The 17,218-nt window shown below is 45.3% G+C and overlaps 1 protein-coding gene across 1 annotated transcript in view; it reads right to left on the bottom strand.

Moving 5' to 3' along the window:
* maml3 (mastermind-like transcriptional coactivator 3) overlaps positions 1-13,395 on the bottom strand; it is a 631,458-nt gene extending 618,063 nt beyond the window's left edge. The window contains exon 1 of the mRNA XM_038792474.1: positions 13,190-13,395. Within this exon, the coding sequence (XP_038648402.1) occupies positions 13,190-13,210 (21 nt within the window). The 5' untranslated portion in view covers positions 13,211-13,395. The remainder of the gene's footprint in view (positions 1-13,189) is intronic.
* Between the last annotated feature and the right edge of the window lie 3,823 nt (positions 13,396-17,218).

The following is a 17,218-nucleotide window of genomic DNA, read 5'->3' as shown; positions in this document are numbered from 1 at the left end:
GATAGCCAGATGCCAATCTTCCAATTGCCAGAACATTGCCTTTAACTTCAGCAGAAAAAAAGCGAGCTCCTGGCATACATGCAGAACGTCCACTGAGGCTGAGTCACCAGAGGAATCAGTCATGAACATCTGTATGCATCTCGTATAACTACACAGAGAAGCAAGCAAAAAAGACACTTCACAATTACCTCAAATCTGCTCGACCAGCATTTTTAGCTGACTGTCACTTTCAGAACCAGCTAAGAACAAGGAAATATTGTTAACCCCAAAGTGACAAAGGTATTTCGCACTGAAATTATGATTTGCTTTGCTCTGAAGAAAATATCACATCTGGATCTAATCCTTGAAGGACTTTAGGCTGCATCCAAGCAGATGGGACAGTGAATATACCAGCAAAGGAGCACAAATGAGAGAGAGCCTTGGACACTACATTAGAACGGCTTGGAATTCATTTGGAGCAGTTTAATGTGAGTAATGTGATGCCACTGAATTATTTGGACTGACTGTGCAGCACGGCATCAGCTGCACAGATATATTTCTCCCCAACTGGCAGGTGCTTTTGGACAGATTGTTCATAACATTGCCCTTTTTGTCACCTCATAAAATGTACCAATTCAGATCTCCAAAAGGAGCAGCTCGAGATTCTGAAAGCAGTCCGAGGAGCATTAGTTAACACTGGCAGATCGGCCCTCCTTCAAGCATGCTGTCCGATTGTACAGGTCATTTCAAAGTACTTGCCCTATGACCAGTTGATTCTTCATTTTCTTCAAAGGACTGGGCCAACCAATTTTCCTGCTGACCCAGCGCAGCTATCGTCCTCACGAAAACCATTATTAAATGACATAGCCGCGGCCTTCGAGGTCAGGTTTCAGATACACATGAAGAGCTGAGGGTTCAATTGCATTCAATCCCTTACAAGGAGATGTAACTTTCAGTTCTAAACGCTATGCCATTCTGGTTTCACACACACATCAACAGGATCTGTCTGCTCTTCCCACATACCCTATTTCTTTGGACAATTACATATGGAGATCACTGGTAGAGGAGACAGGATTGGCCAATATTATATTGAAAGAAGTGCTAGACAAAGTAAACAAAGTATTAAACATTTATAGAAAGAAGAAGCTGCCCCCGTCACCCAGAATGTGATGCCGTGGTCTTGAATCCCCGGCCACTGTGTGTGCTCTGCATGCGATCATAACATGTTCCAAATCTGCAGACGCTCTAATCAAATTATACCCTCAATTATTCAGCATCCTGCTCATCCATCTCAGCCTCTGGGCGGGATTCTTCAATCTCATCTGTTGCTGCCCGCTGCAAGTGAGAATTTGGGTTCCAGCCAAAACTCCATTCACTTTCACCTGGAGCGGAAAATCCCAGCAGCGAGTCAGTTTGGAGGTTTTCGGCGCCTGTGCCAACATTCAATTGTCACAGCATTTTGTCCCAATTCTGGAGCAAAGTAGAGAGAATTCTCAGTTGGGCCTCTCAAAGACCCAGATACAGAGATGTTTGTGTAAACTGTGTGGAGACACTTATAGTTATGCTCAGTCAGGCAACATACAAATAGCAGCACTGTGCACTGGATAGCAGAGAGGCATTTTTCAGCTTTGCTCCATAGTTCCCTCCATATTTCCTGATTTATCTGGAGCCTGGGACCAACAAAGTACCACTATGGGGTTATTCTGTTGTCCAGAGGAATGACCAGTTTGAGTAGGATTGTAGAACAGCTTGCACCTCTCATCCCTCACTATATCATGGTGTCTGCAAGTTACTATGATCATCTTCTTTGGTGAGATTTAAAATTTCCACCCGTTTAATTGCTTTAATTCACAGACACCCAGCGAGCAGTAACGACAACAGAAAGCCTTCTGACGAAAACTCATGGTCCTGAAATGTTGGGTGGCATTTACTGAGTGTTCACGCGGGAAATTCTGGTCCCACGCATGGATTTCCTGGCGATGAGGGGTGCTTCTGCCAGGAAATTCCATTGACTACGGCGGGTTCGGTAGATTCCAATGGTGGGCTGTCACCGGAAAACACGCGGTGGGGTGGTCGGTAAATCCCGCTCGCTAACTCTGTTTCTCTCTCCACAGATGCTGTCTGACCTCCTGAGTAGCTCCAGCATTTTCTGTTTTGAATTCAGGCTTCCAGCATCTGCAGCATTTTATTTCTGATCTTTAATGAGCAGAAAGGTTCTAAATATGTGCTATGTGCAGTCAACAGCCTGAGGAGAAGCCTGGGTGAATGGCCATCAGGTGCAGCCCTGCCTCTTTAAACACCAAGTTCAGATGGAAGCAAAACAATCAGACCCTCCCTTATCACTATAGTCAACAGGATTCAACCATTCTTTAAGGTCAAATCTGAAGCATTTATCAAGTTGGGGAACTTAGTAAAATATACAAAGAGAGATCCAATTCTTTCAACACGTTCATCTGTGGCTCGTTCTCTTGTAATCGCACCAGGATAAAAACAGCTAAGTGATTGATCACCAGGTAGTTATTGTATTTGGGCACTCATCAATTAGTTCAGATGAACCAACATCAGCGAGTCAGAAGTATTTAGTGCAGCCCTTCCTCAACTACAGGAAGTTCCCAAGGGACTTTTCAAAGCAATTAAAGACTGCCCTGAATGTCTTACAACACCAGGTTAAAGTCCAACAGGTTTGTTTGGAATCACTAGCTTTCGGAGCACAGCTCCTTCATCAGGTGAGTGCCCAAGTACAACTGATGAAGGAGCTGCGCTCTGAAACCTAGTGATTCCAAACAAACCTGTTGGACTTTTTAAAAATAAATTTAGAGTACCCAATTCATTTTTCCAATTAAGGGGCAATTTTGCATTTTCAATCCACCTAGCCTGCACATCTTTGGGTTGTGGGGGTGAAACCCACGCAAACACGGGGAGAATGTGCAAACTCCACACGGTCAGTGACCCAGAGCTGGGATCGAACCTGGGACCTCGGCGCCGTGAGACTGCAGTGCTACCACTGTGCCACCCTACTGCCCTAACCTGTTGGACTTTAACCTGGTATTGTAAGACTTCTTACTGTGCCCAACCCAGTCCAACACCGGCATTTCTACATCATGGCTTCCCTGGATGTAACTAAGAAAAGAGGGGGGAGAAAGATTTGGGGAGAAAAGGTAAGGGAAAATATTGGCACATTAAAATGGATCTTTAAATTCAGCAACATAATTAATTAGAATATTTATTGGATCTAGTCAGACATTTGAAGCAGAAAGAAGTAAGAGTGACTGAAGGTGTAGAGTGGATTGTGGTCATATTGATTGATTTGGGTAGGCGCATATTTGGCCGTAATAGTAACTGATTAACATATCTGCATTGATCGTATGTTATTCCACTCAAAAGATCTTTTAACTCAGGAAAATATCTCAATATTTGAACATCACTGACAGCAAGAAGAGTATGCTGTAAACTGTAAAACCAGCTGTACGCATTCCAGCCAAAAGCACTTTAAAGGCATTCCTGTTTAAAATTGGTGTTCTGAATACTTAAAAGTACCGGTGAGAAGACTGTGTTTATAAAAGAAAGATTTCCATTTACAGAGAACGTTAAACATTTTTACAGAAAATGAACCGCCTTTGAAGTTTAGTCACTGTTGTAGGAATCATAGCATTCACAAAGCAAGCTCCCACAAACAGCAATATGGTAACTACCAGATAATCGGCTTTTAATGATTCTGATTAAGGGATAAATATTTTCATAGAATTTACAGTGCAGAAGGAGGCCATTCGGCCCATCGAGTCTGCACTGGCTCTTGGAAAGAGCACCCGATCCAAGCCCACACATCCACCCTATCTCCATTACCCAGTAACCCCACCCACACTAAGGGCAATTTAGCATGGCCAATCCACCTAACCCGCACATCTTTGGACTGTGGGAGGAAACCGGAGCACCCCGAGGAAACCCGCGCTATTGGTCAGGATACTGGAATAATTCCTCTGCTCTTCTTTGAAATAGATTCATGTGGTCTTAGAGAACAGGAAAATTCTCAGTTTAGCATCTCCACCTGAAAAGAGGCACCTTTGACAGTGTAGTAATGCCTCAGCACTGCACTGGAGTCCTGGCCTAGATTTTTGCACTCAAATCTCTTGATTGGGACTTAGCACAAAACCTTTGACTCTGATAAGTGTGCTACTAACTGAACCACAGCCGATTCCTGCTATTGAATTCATAACATCCCAGCTGGTCTTACAATCAACAATATGCTCTGCTTAATTCAAATATTTAAAACTCTAATTTTTAAACAGGCGTGCTTCAAAAGCAGAACACCAGTTGGTTTCTGTACAAATTGCAGCAGTGTCCAGTCAGAGAAGATTCTTTTAAATTTCCTCCATAGACGGGGAAAGGAAAAGCATGAGTTTGCAGATCAATGAGCAGGCAAGGGGAGAGCACCCAGAGCTATTCAGTACTTCCATCAGAAGATGCCACCTTTCCTTTGTGAAACAGATTATCGGTATTAATCATATTGATTACGTCAATGCAGGAAAGGAATTTGCCGCTTGTTCCCAGCTTGCTCTGCGAATAGCTATGAAACCCTACCCTGTACTGATCACAAACTGTTATTCTGGGCACTGTACTCTGCATGAGTGTGATCAATGCAACAAAAATCCAACACCATCCTCCGCCCTCACCTTCAACAACAAATGCAAGGTTTCACGCGCTTCTTTGTCATTAAGATTGAAGCCATCCAAGCAGCTGGCTCTGCCTCTTCCCTCTCTTACCCTTGCCCACAGGAACTAACTTTCTGTAAGGCTCTCCCCACCTAAGTTCTGACCATGCTGCTTTCTCCAGTTACTCTCCTATTGTCCCTCATGCCCTCTCTGAGCTCATCTTGTCCATGAAACCCACCTCTTGCTACTTCAACCCTATTTCCACTGAGCCACTGTCCAGGTTGGCTTCCACGTTACCTAATATTCTTCACGGTTCTATCTCCTCGGGCACTGCCCACCCCACCCCTGCCACTGCCCTACTTCATCAAAGTAGGAATAACCTCTCTCCTCAAAAAAAACAACTGTTGATTTCTCCATTGCTACAAACTGCCACTTCCCCTCCACCCCCCTCTACAACCTCCCTTTCCTCTCTTAAGTCCTCAAATCTGTCATTGCCTCCAAATCCATACCCAGCTTTCCCAGAATTCCACGTTTCAATCCCTGCAATCAATAAGCTGTGTTAAAGCACCAAACGAATGCAACTTGATGTTGTTGAACTTTGGCAAAGAGTTATCCAGACCCGGAACGTTAACTCCCTTCTCTTCACACAGATGCTGCCAGGCCTGCTGAGATTGTCTACTTTTTTCTGTTTGTGTTCCAGGTTCCAGCACCTGCAGTAATTTGCTTTCATCTTGATGTTATTGTTGTTGAATAAAATATTTTAGTGAACTTTTCATTACTGAAATTATTTAGTTATATTTCAAAATAACAATCATTGATAGTAAATGTGTGTATCCCAATAATTTGTGGGTAGGAGGCTCCAGTGCTCTATCTTGCTACAATTCCTGTATTCTTACCACTAAAACTGGCAAATATCAGAGGACAATTGAGCAGTGCTGGTAATGACTGGTCCATACCTCAGCGGAAGTCACCACCTTCTGCAGAAGGTGAAAAAAATGAGTTGATAAATCATGAACTGAGCAATTTTATAAGATTAAGGTCAAGAAGAGAGAGAATTAAGGAATTTTACAGAATGAAGACCAAATTAATTGATTTTACAGGAGTTGGGTAAAATGCTAGATTAATGAAGAAAAAATCTTTACAAGATAAGGACTAAAGAAATTGATACAGAGTATGGTATCAAACCCCCACAGCAGAGAGTGATTGCAAAGGCCATCAATAATAAGGTAGTCAAGAAAACATCCAAATGGGAATTCAAAAGAAATGGCACATTCCAACAAGTGGAAGGAATGTGGAACTCACTGCCACAAGGAGTAATTGAGGCAATCCGCATGGATGCATTAAAGGAAATACTGGATAAACACATGAGGCATAAAGGAAAAGAAGGAAATGCTTATAAGGTTAGATGAAGTACAATGGGCGGCTCTTGTGGAGCAGAAATGCCAGCATAGACCATTTGGGCTGAATGGCCTGTTTCTGTGCTCTCCACTCAAAGTAACTTGACAGATTGGGACTAAAATCCACAGTAGAGCTTTAAGATGTCGGGTCTAAAAAGAAAAATTCAGAGCACTGCAGATCGCACGAGCAAGGCAAAAAGAATGGATCATGCAAATCTGTACGACTGGTGGAAACATGGTGTGGAATTTTCCATCCCTTCCCACCAGCGGGACTTTCCGGTCCTGCTGAAGCCACTGAAGTTTTGAGCAGCCCTGCCCCCGCCCTTGGAATAATATAGATTTGTAAGAGTGGATATTAAGCACAGAAGAACTGAACTATAATGGTATATATGGTACAACATCAATATGGACACTATTGGCAATTTAGCATGGCCAATCCACCTAACCAGCACGTCTTTGGACCGTGGGAGGAAACCAGAGCACCCGGAGGAAACCCACGCAGACATGGGGAGAACGTGCAAACTCCGCACAGACAGTGACCCAGCGGGGAATCAAACCTGGCGCTGTGAAGCCACAATGCTAACCACTGTGCTACCGTGCTGCCCAAGAGGCAGCCAAATGGCAAGAGCTCATGTATCATGATATGCAATAGCTGTAAATATGGGACAAACACACAGGGCAGCGAGAGGATAACAATAAAAGTACAACAGGGATATTAAAAAAAGTAACAGTACCAAATATAAATATCAAGCCCAAAAATGAATAAATGTGACTTCAGTTCTGGGTTACTACAACATCAGGCACATCAAGTCTGCAAAAGTTTAATTAAGAAGCTTATCTGAAATATCTACAGTTAGGGTGCCATAACATGGGTTATTGTGGCTCTACAAGCCTGGAGTTTAAATATGGCATAGCGTCCTCTTTTCCCAACACCAATTTGGTGTGTGTATGTTTATATGTGTGTGTTTGTGTTAGGAGTTGATGGGGAGGAGGGTGGGAATGTGTGAGCTCTTATTACACAGAGCAAAATGAAAGCAGATTCTTCTGTGTAGAGGAATTTCTGCCTTACCTGAGATCTCTGCAGACCAACTCTGTTGGAGCAAGACTAAAACCTGGGATGGAGTACCTCCAAATAAACTGGACTGGCAGTGGTGTCAACCTGCCTCAGCTGGCTGGGTTCTTTCTCTAACTCAGAAAGTTGTCGGTTGAAAACCCGTTGTCGGACTTGAATAAGTAAACAAGGCTGATAGCTGATGTGTAATGCTAAATAGTGACTAGTGGGAACGACCCAAAGCTTTGCGAACTACCACCCCATCTCCAACCTCCCTTTCCTCTCCAAGTTCCTCCATTCTTAGCTATCTAATCATAGACAGAATATCACTTGCAATGACTTCTCTTCATGCTCCCATGCTATTACCTCTACTGTTCCCCAAGGTTCGATCCTTGACTCTGTCCTATTTCTCATCTATATGCTGCCCTTCAGCACCAACACTGAAGGCACAGTGTTAGCTTCCACATATATGCTGATGATACTTAGCTCTACCTCACCACCAGCTATCCCAACTCCTCCACTGTTGCCAAATTATCAGACTGCTTATCTGACAGTATGGGATAAGCAGAAATGTTCCTCCAATGAAATATTGGGAAGATCAAAAGGTCTCCAGTACAAACTACATTCTCACCCCCTGGCAACTAGTTAGGACTGCGCCAGCCAGTTGCAACTTTGGTGTCACCGTTGACCCTGAGATGAGCTACTAATCACATATGTGTCTCATCAGTAAGAGTGCTTACTTCCACCTCTGCGACATCGCGCAACTCTGCCTCACCTCAGCTCCTCTGCACTTAGAACCCTCATCCATGTCATTGTTACCTCTAAATTGGACTATTCCAAAAGGTTTCCTAACTGGCTTCTCACATTCCATCCTCTATAAACTTGACCATCAAACATTATTCTGCCCATGTCCTTAATCGCAACAAATCCCTTTCACCAATGGCTTTAAGCAATTTTACAATTTCTATCCTTGTTTTCCCTCCAGTGTAAAAGGAGGCCATTTGGCCCATCAGGTCTGCACCAATCCTCTGAAGGAGGCCCACTTCCCTGCTGTATCCCCGCAACCTCTCGCATTGATCATGGCAAATCCACCTAATCTGCACATTTTTGGAATATGGGAGGAAGCCGGACCACCCAGAGGAAACCCACGCAGATACTGGAAAAATGTGCAAACTAAAAAGGTTGTGCAGTGCTGGTCTGAGGAAACAGAAGAGCTCTTACGTGACTGCTTAGAGACAGTGGATTGGTCCATATTTAAGAACTCAGCGATCAACTTAAATGAGTATGCCACCATCGTCACAGACTTCATCAGCAAATGTGTGGACGAATTTGTGCCAAAGAAAGCAATACGTACGTTCCCCAACCGGAAACCATGGCTCAATCACGAGATTGACTCCCTACTGAAGGACAGATCTGAGGAGCTCAAGTCAGACAACCCTGACCTATACAAGAAATCCAGGTACGACCTCCGCAAAGCCATCCGAGATGCCAAGAGAGAATATCAAACCAAGCAAGAGTCACAGACAGACTCTCGGCGGTTGTGGCAAGGACTAAACAACATAACGGGCTACAAAGCGAAGCTGAGCAGTATCTCCGGCAGCAGAACACCTCCCCCCGATGAACTCAATACGTTCTATGCTCGGTTCGAGCAGGTAACCAACAACCCGCTATCGAGTGCCCCAGCAACCCATAATTCACCCATACCCACCATCACAGTTTCCGAAGTCAGATCGGCCTTCCTGAAAGTGAACCCTCGGAAAGCGACGGGCCCGGACAGGATCCTTGGTCGTGCACTCAGAGCCTGCACGGACCAGCTGGCAGAGATGTTCGCGGACATCTTTAACCTGTCCCTACTCCACTCCGAGGGTCCCACCTGCTTCAAGAAGACCACCATCATACCAGTGCCAAAGAAGAACCAGCCAACGTGTCTCAATGACTACTGTCTGGTGGCCCTGACTTCAGTCGTAATGAAGTGCTTCGAGAGGTTGATCATGAAGCACATCACCTCCATACTCCCAGAATGCCTTGATACACTGCAATTCGCATACCGTCGTAACCGGTCCACAGCAGACGCCATTTCCCTGGCCCTACACTCATCCCCAGAGCATCTCGACAACAAGGACTCCTACATCAGACTCCTATTTATTGACTACAGTTCTGCCTTTAACCATAATCCCAGGCAAGCTCATATCAAAGCTCCCCACTCTGCAGCTGGAACCTCAATTTTCTGACCAACAGACCACAATCAATAAGAATGAACAACACCACCTCCTCCACAATAGACCTCAATACTTGGACCTCGCAAGGCTGCGTACTTAGCCCCCTACTCTACTCCTTGTTCACACATGGCTACGTGGCAAAATTTGGTTCCAACTCCATCCACATTTTTGCTGATGATACGACCACAGTGGGCCGGATCTCGAATAACAGTGAGTCAGAATAAGGAGGGAGATAGAGAACCTAGTGGAGTGGTGCAGCGGCAACAATATATCCCTCAATGCCAGCAAAACTAAAGAGCTGGTGATTGACGTCAGGAAGCAAAGTACTGTAAACACCCCTGTCAGCATCAACGGGGCTGAGGTGGAGATGGTTAGCAGTTTCAAATTTCTAGGAGTGCAATCTCCAAAAATCTGTTCTGGTCCACCCACGTTGACCACCAAGAAAGCACAACAGCACCTATACTTACTCAGGAAACTAAGGAAATTTGGCATGTCCACATTAACCCTTACCAACTTTTACAGATGCACCATAGAAAGCATCCTATCTGGCTGCATCACAGCCTGGTATGGCAACTCCTCAGCCCAGCAATGCAAGAAACTTCAGAGAGTCATGAGCACCGCCCAGTCCATCACACGAACCTGCCTCCCATCCATTGACTCCATCTACACATCCCGCTGCCTGGGGAAAGCGGGCAGCATAATCAAAGACCCCTCCCACCTGGCTTACTCACTCTTTCAACTTCTTCCAACAGGCAGGAGATACAGAAGTCTGAGAACACGCACAAACAGACTCAAAAACAGCTTCTTCCCCGCTGTTACCAGACTCCTAAATGACCCTCTTATGGACTGACCTCATTAACACTGCACCGTGTATGCTTCACCTGATGCCGGTGCTTATGTAGTTACATTGTGTACCTTGTGTTGCCCTATTATGTATTTTCTTTTCTTCCTTTTTTTCCCATGTACTTAATGATCTGTTGAGCTGCTTGCAGAAAAATACTTTTCACTGTACCTTGGTACACGTGACAATAAACAAATCCAATCCAATCCAAACTCCACACAGAGAGTCAGCCAAGGCTGGAATTGAACTCGGGTCCCTGGGGCTGTGAGGCAGCAATGCCAACCACTGTGACACCGTGCTGCCATGCTGTTTCCAAATCCTTCCATGGCCTCATCCCATGTTGGATGATGTTGCTGAAGTCCTTGGGTGGGATTCTCCACTGTGAGTCTGCCTCTCTACCGCTGCCAGAGAGGATGGAGAATTTGGTGCTCAGACAAATCTCCACTGACTACAGTGGGAATGGAGAAACCCACCTGCGTGAAGAAACAGAGAATCAAAGTACTTGGGCTGGATTCTCCAATTTTGAGGCCAAGTGCCGACGCCGACGTGGAAGCAGTGGAGTTTTACGATGCCAAAATTGACCCCAAACCGTCATCAATTTCCGGGACCAGTGAGGGACTAGCAGTGGCGCTGGGTAAAACTCCCGGCTTCAGTGCCAAAAATGGCCGAAGAATGGCCGGGTCCGTGGCCGTGCATGTGCACGGCGACGACCTGCAGCTGTCGCGCCGTACAACATGGCGTTGACCGCATGCGGACCCGACCTGCCAGACAGTCCCCCCCTGGACCCCCCTCACCACCCCTGGACCACACCCCACTAGTCCCCCCAGCCCTCGCTGAAGCCCCCCCTGGCCAGCGGCATGGCTCCCTCCCGACTGTGGCGCCGCTGGACACAGTCCGCAGCTGCCAGGAGAGGTTAACGAAAACTGAGAGCTGTGAACTGCGCCATCGGAAACTTGGCCCATCGGGGGCGAAGCATCGAGGGAGGGCCTTCAGGTGATGTCCTGAAGCCGTCCCAATGGCGCGCGGCATACTCCCTGATGACGCGTATGAGGGACATAGACAGAATGGATAGTCAGAGGCTTTTTCCCAGGGTAGAGGGGTCAATTACTAGGGGGCATAGGTTTAAGGTGCGTGGAGCAAGGTTTAGAGGAGATGTACGAGGCAAATCTTTTTACACAGAGGGTAGTGGGTGCCTGGAACTTGCTGCCAGAGGAGGTGGTGGAAACAGGGGCAATAGTGACATTTAAGGGGCATCTTGACAAATACACGAATAGGATGGGAATAGAGGGATACGGACCCAGGTAGTGTAGAAGATTTTAGTTTAGACGGGTAGCATGGTCAGCACAGACTTGGAGGGCCGAAGGGCCTGTTCCTGTGCTGTATTTTTCTTTGTTCTTTGTTCTTTGATGCCGTTTTGAATGAGGCGGAGCGTGCGAAAACAGGCGTCACCCCCGATTCGGTTGTAAAAACTGATTATCCGCCAAATCGCCGATTACAATATCGGCATCGGGCATCGGAGAATCCCTCCCCCCGCCTTATGTCTGCAATCTCCTCAGGATATTTTGGCCTTTTGAGCATCCCCAATTTTAATTGTACCATTGGTGGATAAGCCCTCAGCTGTCTATGCCCTAAGCTCTGAAATTCTCTGTCTCAACCACTCTACATCTCTATCTTTCTTTTCTCCTTTAAGATGCCACTTAAAATCTACCTCTTCGGACCATCTTTTGGGCCATCTACACTAATATTGCCTTATGTGGTTCAGTGTCACATAATAATAATAATCGCTTATTGTCACAAGTAGGCTTCAATGAAGTCACTGTGAAAAGACCGCCTGTGACGCATCTTGGGAAATGTTATGCTAATGCTGCTATATAAATGCAAGTTCTTGTTACCCACTTAAGTTATTCAGACTGAAACAAAGCACATAGGATATGATAAAAACTAATATATCTGAATACATTTGCTGTGGCCAAGGTGTAAGAGTCGCCCCCCCCCCCCCCACCCCCGACTTTACCCTGTAAGTATGAAAACATTATTTTTTTAACGTCCCAATGGTAATATCTATTACACAAGAGGCCCGAGGCTTAATCCAATGTAAACTACACTTAAATATATTTGCATTTATAATCAAACAAGTACACCTAATGAACCCGAACAGATACATAGAAGAACGCACTTGGGGTAGGTGGTGGTACAGGGCAGAGCATTATCGAGTACAGATACACCACAACCAGGAATAAAGCGCAGAACAGGTTCAGATCACAATTAAAACATGTGGTGGAGTATTTATTGGATTGAACTGAATGGAGCCAGCATGGTTTCATGAAGTTATCAAGCTCCTAGATCATGGCTAAAACGTGGTATAGATCAACTAACTATAGAACTGAGACCAATATCATAGATGGGATCGGAGTCGAGCATAAAACTGTGAAGTACGCAGACTGTCTACATGATTGAAAGCACCCGAGGCTGAGAACCGGCACATGAATTAATCTACCTAACTGGAGGGGAAACATGACACCAAAATAGTCAATGCAAACATATGGCCTGGATTCACTTCATGGGCTGGAATAAATACACAGACTTCTTCAGTTGTCACACCCTTGGCTCAAGTAATAGATTATGGATCATTTCTTCTGACCAGAATTATGGACTCACTCTGGAATCGAACCTCAATTGACAAAACATGGTTTTCTGGTATCATTTCAACTTTAATAGATGAAAAATACTTCCAGCATGCACTACAGATGTGCACTACGATTTGTTCCAAATTTTGGTGAGACTTTGGAATCAAAGCCTGATGACAGAGTGGCTTGAACGACTATATGCACCGAATCTGACTCAAACCCATGCTCTCACTCTGTGCGGTACCCAGCACACAGGATGAAAGCTGGTAATTAAATAGACTATTCTGCAGGCATGCCTTGGTTAGGACATCAGAGTGGTGTGGATGCTAATGTTCTGTTCACAACATAATATTTGAGAGACTAATTTTGAGGCATCACCAGTAAAGTTGGTAAATTTAAACCAACTGAACTGAAAGGAAAACTTACCTCTTCAGAGTTGGGTTTCATATCACTTTCATACCAGAGTTTCCCCACTGTAAACACTCAGGTCGTGTGAAGCCAGTATTGATATCTCAGCAGCCTCGTTGTTCTCATGATAATGAAGCTGCTCCCCATAACAAAAGCTTCTTTCTCTGTCCTGTTCCTTCTTGATAGTCACACTCATGCAGTCTTTTAGCAACACTCAGACTGCCTTTGCCTGTAGTTTAAATGGAGTGGGGGGGGGGGGGGGGGGTGATGGGTGGGAGGAGGGAGCTGAAGAAAGGAAACTCTGATTTTATCAAACTAGTACCTGCAGTGGGCAAATCAGTAACCTAGATGGATTTAAGTGGACTTTCTCCAGGAACGCAAATAAAATGTGAAATAGAGGCTTAGCAAGGTCAGGACTTGGGTTCAGCAACGAACAAATTCAGGATTCGGATGAAAACACAGAACACATTCTTTACACTCTGGCAGCTAAAATATGGGATGGATTATCTCTGGAATCAGGACTATCTGAAGCTTAAACTGTGAGACAGATCACCTCTGGGATCAGGACTCTCGACTTCTTTCCGGAATAAAGTTAAGGCTTAAAATGGATTTATCTGGTTGCAAAATGAAACATGGCTTAGATGTGGTTAAAGAACAAAGAAAGCATCAGGATCAAAGAAAAAAGAAGGAGGGACAAATAAAAACATTCATCCCATCAGATTTCTTCAAAATCTCAAATTAGTTTAATAAAAAACGTCAATAATGAATATCCCTGGCCAATATATTTGAAGCAATATTTTATTTGGCCTTTTTACATTTTTTTTGTACCTCACATTTTTTGCACAAGCTGTTGCTGAAGATAGTGAGATAATTGGATGAAAAAGGCAGTACTGATGAAAGGTCATGGACCTAAACCTTTAACACGGTTCCTCTCTCCATAGATACTGCCAATCCTACAGAAGATTTCCAGCATTTATTTAAATATTTGGAATGGCAATTTACTGTTTTGAACCTGCATTCTCTTGTTCTACTCTCACTTTTTAGTTTTAAATAATTTTTAGGGTGTTTCTGTACCTATCGCAGTCTTATGCACCTCTGTAGGATCACATCTCGGATGATTCCTTTCCAGACATGAAAATCTGGCCATCACTCAGATCCTGAATCTGGGGCAATTCCCTTAGCTCTTTTCCATTTGGCCTCCAGCACTTCAAGGTGTGGTCTGACCATGACAAGGTTTGATACCTCCATACACTAATTTATAATCTTTAAAAAAAATTTAGTGTACCCAATTATGTTTTTCCAATTAAGGGGCAATTTAGCATGGCCAATCCACCTATCCTGCACATCTTTGGGTTCTAGGGGTGAGACCCATGCAGACATGGGGAGAATGTTCAAACCCCACATGGTCAGTGACCGGGGCCGGGATCGAACCCGGGTCCTGGGCACCGTGAGGCAGCAGTGCTAACCACTATGCCACCATGCTGTCCCACTGATTTATATTCTACTGTTTTAACAATATAGTTCAGCATTGCTAACTGTTGCTTTTCTCAATTACTATGTTGCATTGGTTACCTCTAGGTTTAGCATTGAATCTACTAAGATTCCTGAGTGGTTTTCAGTTCATCAATGACTGTAAAAGCAACTTGTCTTCGTATAGTGCCTTTAACATCGTAAAATATCCCAAGGTGTTTGACAGAACATAGAACATACAATGCAGACGGAGGCCATTCGGCCCATCGAGTCTGCACCGACCCATTAAGCTCTCACTTCAACCCTATCCCCTTAACCCAATAACCCCTCCTAACTGACACTAAGGGCAATTTAGCATGGCCAATCCACCTAACCTGCACGTCTTTGGACTGTGGGAGAAAACCGGAGCACCCGGAGGAAACCCACGCAGACACGGGGAGTGTGTTCAAACAAAGTATGACACAAAGTCACATAGGGAGCTTTTGGAGCTGATGGTGGAAAGCTTGGTTAAAGAGTTACATCTTGAAGAATGTCTTCAAGGAAGAAAGAAAGGTCGAGGGAGAAGAGGTTTAGAGAGGGAATGTTATAGCTCATGACCCAGATAGCTGAATGCACAGTCACCAAAGCCAGAACTGAAGAATGTAGATATCTCGTGAAGTTATGCAAAAGCAAAATTTGTGGATGCTGGAAATCTGAAAGTAAAATCAAAATACTGGAAACACCCAGCAAGTCAAGCAGCATCTGTGGAGAGAGGCATATTTTAGGTCGATGAACTTTCATTCAAACTGCCAAAATCAGTGGGCGGCGCAGTAGCAGAGTGGTTAGCACTGCTCCTTCATGGCGCCGAGGACCCGGGTTCAATCCCAGCCCCGGGTCACTGTCCGAGCAGAGTTTGCACATTCTCCCTGTGTCTGCGTGGGTCTCACCCCCCATAATCCAAAGATGTGTAGGATAGGTGGATTGTCCACACAAAATTGCCCCTTAATTGGAAAAAAGAATTGGGTACTCTAAATTTATAAAACAAAACTTCCATAATCAGAATCATGGACAGTTGTTAGGCTGGAGCAGATTACAGAGTTAGAGAGGGGTGAAGTGGTGGCGGAATTTGGAAACAAGGAGGAGAAATTTAAAATTGAGCTGTTGCTCAGTTGAGGGACAGTCAAGAACAGCAAGCACAAAGGTGATGAGTGAATGGGATTCCGTACAAATTTGAACGGCAGAGTTTTGGATTACCTAAAGTTTCCAGAGGTTAGATAGTGGGAGCCTGACCTGGGATGCATTGGTATGGTCAAGTCCAAAGGTAGGAAAGATATGGGGCCCGATCTAACCAAATGGGAACAGAGGTCCATAGTGAGCGCGTTTAGCCGTGTGTTGCCGGTTCTCACAGCGCCGAGAAACACGGCACTATCGAATGCGAGTACGGTGCCTCAGTGGGAATGTGCAGCCAAGGCCGCACTCAGTCCCGTTTCCTGCACTGAGGAGCGCCACTCGCCGGAATCCTCAGTCCAGGGAGCGTTCGGGACACCATTTCTAAATGGCATCCTGATCTCTCGGCCGTCCGCCACAACCACTGAACTCCCCCCAAAGCCCCAACTCACCTATAAGAGGATCTGCAGGCCCCCCACATCCCACCTCATGTGCACATGGCACCCCAGGACCGATCCCTTTCACAAATAAAATGCCAACTTGGCACCCTTGCAGTGGCACCTGGGGTGCCAGGCTGGCACTGCCAGGATGCCAGGCTGACACCAGCAGTGTCAGAGTAGCTCCCTGCCCAAAAGGGCAAGCACCTGGGTTCCCCTGGGAGACCCCACAAGTGCCGTTCCACCTGGTCCCTATTTGTGGGGATCAGTACAGAACAGTGCTTGCCCGAGGTCTCCAAGGCGAAGGAGATAGATACCTCAGGGAACTGCATATTAGAGTGAGACTAGCTGTCTCGCTCTAATATGCAGATTTGTCAAAAAGTGATCCTGCCCACAATGGGCGGGATTCACATTGTGACATCTCGCGAGATCGTGTTAAATCTCACAAGGTGTAGCTAGCGGGGTCTCCTGGCATTTATCCGGCCACATTGCGTCACCACGCGATGACTTTCAGGCACAATGTGGCTGGCAGATTGTGCCCATGGATGAGTTTTGCAGCAGCAGAAGAACTGAGGCAGGGTGGAGTCAGGCAATGTTATGGAGGTGGAAATAGGCAATCTTAATGATGGCATGTACGAATGGTCGGCAACTCATCTCGAGGTCAAATACAATACCAAGGTTGCAAGCAGTCTGGTTCAACCTCAAATAGTTTGGTTCGGAGTCACTGTCTAGGGGATTAAGACAACATTCCAATGTTTGATTAGTTGTTCTGACATCATTCATGGTGTACATGTATTTATCTATTTGTTTCTCCTATGAGTAGCATTTTACGCTTGCTATGACCAAGACAGACATTTACATAGAACATAGAACATAGAACATAGAACAGTACAGGCCCTTCGGCCCTCGATGTTGTGCCGAGCAATGATCACCCTATTTAAACCCACGTAACCCGTATACCCGTAACCCAACAATCCCCCCATTAACCTTACAC

The sequence above is a fragment of the Scyliorhinus canicula genome, chromosome 3 (genome assembly GCF_902713615.1).
Source record: "Scyliorhinus canicula chromosome 3, sScyCan1.1, whole genome shotgun sequence".
NCBI lineage: Eukaryota > Metazoa > Chordata > Chondrichthyes > Carcharhiniformes > Scyliorhinidae > Scyliorhinus > Scyliorhinus canicula.
This window is presented reverse-complemented; position numbering and strand designations above follow the sequence as displayed.